Source organism: Trichechus manatus, unplaced genomic scaffold (genome assembly GCF_000243295.1).
Source record: "Trichechus manatus latirostris isolate Lorelei unplaced genomic scaffold, TriManLat1.0 scaffold00038, whole genome shotgun sequence".
Lineage (NCBI taxonomy): Eukaryota > Metazoa > Chordata > Mammalia > Sirenia > Trichechidae > Trichechus > Trichechus manatus.
Genome location: NW_004443974.1, coordinates 15,023,835 through 15,026,419, shown reverse-complemented (window position 1 = coordinate 15,026,419; position 2,585 = coordinate 15,023,835). Strand labels below are relative to the sequence as shown.

Genomic DNA, 2,585 nt, shown 5'->3' with positions numbered 1-2,585 from the left:
AGGCACATGCATAGAGATAGAAAATGGAATAGAGGTTACCAGGATCGGGGCAAGGGGGTAATGGGGAGTTATTGCTTAATAAGTACAGAGTTTCTGGTTGGGATGATAAAAAAGATTTGGAAATAGATAGCGGTGATGGTTACACAACACTGTGAACGTACTTAACACTATTAAGCTGTACACTCAAAAATGGTTAAAAGGATAAATTTTGTTATGTATATTTTACCACAATAAAAAAAATCTACCACGTAAATAATTCTATGAATAAAATTGGCTGTCTCTAAAAAAAAAAAAAAAAAGGAGAGGTGAAGTTTGTGACAGGAGGCAGGAGGAATACCAAGGATGACTCTGTCGCCAGCCCCAGGCAGGAAACCCCAGATGGAGCCTGCAAGTGAATGCATCAAGTGTACTTCTCCACCTGTGCCCCATCAGGGTACTAGATGACTCCCACAAGGGAGGGCGCATGTGGGAGTACACGTGTGAAGCTCCAAATGGAGATGGCCTGTGTGTCTAAGTGTGAATTCCCAAGTGTCTGCAGGGTGTGTATGTGTGCACACGCACACACCTACAGGAGGATGCACAGAGAGATGTGTCCACGAGAAGCCTGAAAGCATGTCCACCCAGTGGGTTATAAGGGTGACACCTCATGACTGGCATCTGTGCAAGCACAGGTGTGAATTCACCCTCCCCAGTGCACACACCTCCTTGGGCCAGGAGCCCTGGAGAGGAGAGTTGGGGCCTGGCCCTTTATGGACAGTGAAGCCCGTTGGCCCTACCTTGACAGTCTCCCTGCTCCTTGGTCCCCTTCAAGGAGAGTCTGGAGACAGGTGCCTGAGTATTCCAAGATTCTAGGGCACTGGGAGGGCCCTGGTAGCCATGTTGGCCTGTCCCCACTGGCTGCTTGAACCCGTCAATCTCTTTCATTTTGGCCACAAAAACGGAAAAAAAAAAAGTAAGTAAAGATTTTGGGGAAGTAAAGTAAGGCACTGATATTTGAGAGTCAGCTGGAAAAAGGAATCTTGGTGGCTCCTTCCGAGATTTCCTATTGCTTTGCACTGTGGCCAATCTCTGGGAGCTGACAGCTCGGTTGTGACAGATGGAATTTTCCTAAGGGACAACACAATGGTGACTTTCAAAACCAATAAATGGAACAACTCTTGCAGCCCCTTTTCCAGCTTCTAGGCCCTGTCTATATTTCCTTTTCATGCAGACAAAAGTGTTCACCCATTAAGATGCTAAGGGATAAATGTTCCAAGTAATTTTTATTTTAGAATACAAGAGAGGTACAAATGTATTTACAGTTGTACATATACAATCAAATAATATATATCACAGTTTTGTAAATATCATTTGAGATAAATATTTACAAAGTTAAAGTGACCATTTTCTTGAAGTAGAACACAGTTTCTTGAAAACTCTATACATTTTATATTTTTCATTAATATTATTATAGTATCTTTATTTTACAAAACGCCCTACGAGAATTCCGGTAAACGACTGCAAAGTAGGAGAGGCGACACCAGAGGGCGCGACCGGCCAGAGTCTGGGGAAAGGCAGTGTGGGCAGGCGCAGCGGAACCCCGTGGAATAGGGGATGCTTGGAAGTGCTTTGGCGGGCAGAGAAGCCAGCTAGCCTCGAAGGCAGCGGGGCCAGTCTTGCCTTCCTCTTGTTGGACTGTGGTTTAAATGAGCCTTGAGGAGGAGGAGGGGAAACCTTCCCCTTCCTAAGAATAAAGTCAGAGCTGAAGAGGGGAGGCATTGGTCCAACTCCCTCATTTTACAGATGGGGAAACTGAGGCCCAGAGAGGGGCACGGACTTGCCCAGAGTCTCACAAGTGGATTTATGTGTTGCCTACACCCTTAACCGGCCTGGCTCACTGCAAAGTATTTGTGCCTCCTTCATCCTCAGGGAGCCAGGTTTGAGGGGAAGGTAGCCAGACCAGGCGCCCCAACAAGGTCTCGCCGGGCTCTTCTGGCCCGGATTCTTCTCCCTGGCTGCTCCTGGGCCCCATTAGCCCCCCAATTCTCAAGGTCGTGTCCATGACTCCCAATGTTGCAGGACACCAGTGCCAGGAGGCAACAGAGGTGAGCGGCTTCCTCTCTTCCCGCCACCACCACGCCCCCAGGCCTCACAGGGGCAGGGAGGTCGCGCTCCATTACGAAGCAGGGAGCTATCTGTGGGGGCGGTGGGGGCTCCCCCTTCCCTACGCTGAGGCCCCTCGAAGACTCTAGCCCTTCTCCTGACACCCACGAGAGGAATGCCAACCTGGGCGGCCGGCTGGACAGAAGGGAGTCTCCGGGCAGGGCCGGGCAGGTATACTCCCCGAAGAGGAGGAGGCCTCTGGAAGGGGTGAGAAGCTGCACCAGCTGGGTGGCCTGGGAAAGAGACGTCACCCCTCAGTGTCCTCATCTGCAAAATGGGCGAAGAGTATGCCGGGGAATCATTTCCGCAGCGCATCTGCAGCGTGAGGCCCCCACGGCCGCGCGGAAGGAAAGCAGCCACGCTCCCTGGCTCCCCTGCCGCGCCCCTCCAGGCGGAGAGGCGGGGGCCCTTCCGGGCAGGCACGCGGGAGCGGCGCTCACAGC

The 2,585-nt window shown here is 51.2% G+C and overlaps 1 protein-coding gene across 1 annotated transcript in view; it reads right to left on the bottom strand.

The window, feature by feature from the left end:
- Positions 1-1,904: 1,904 nt before the first annotated feature.
- The window catches only part of PRDM12 (PR/SET domain 12), a 14,240-nt gene continuing 13,559 nt past the window's right edge, over positions 1,905-2,585 (bottom strand). Inside the window, exon 6 of the mRNA XM_004375840.1 lies at positions 1,905-2,340. Within this exon, the coding sequence (XP_004375897.1) occupies positions 1,905-2,340 (436 nt within the window). The remainder of the gene's footprint in view (positions 2,341-2,585) is intronic.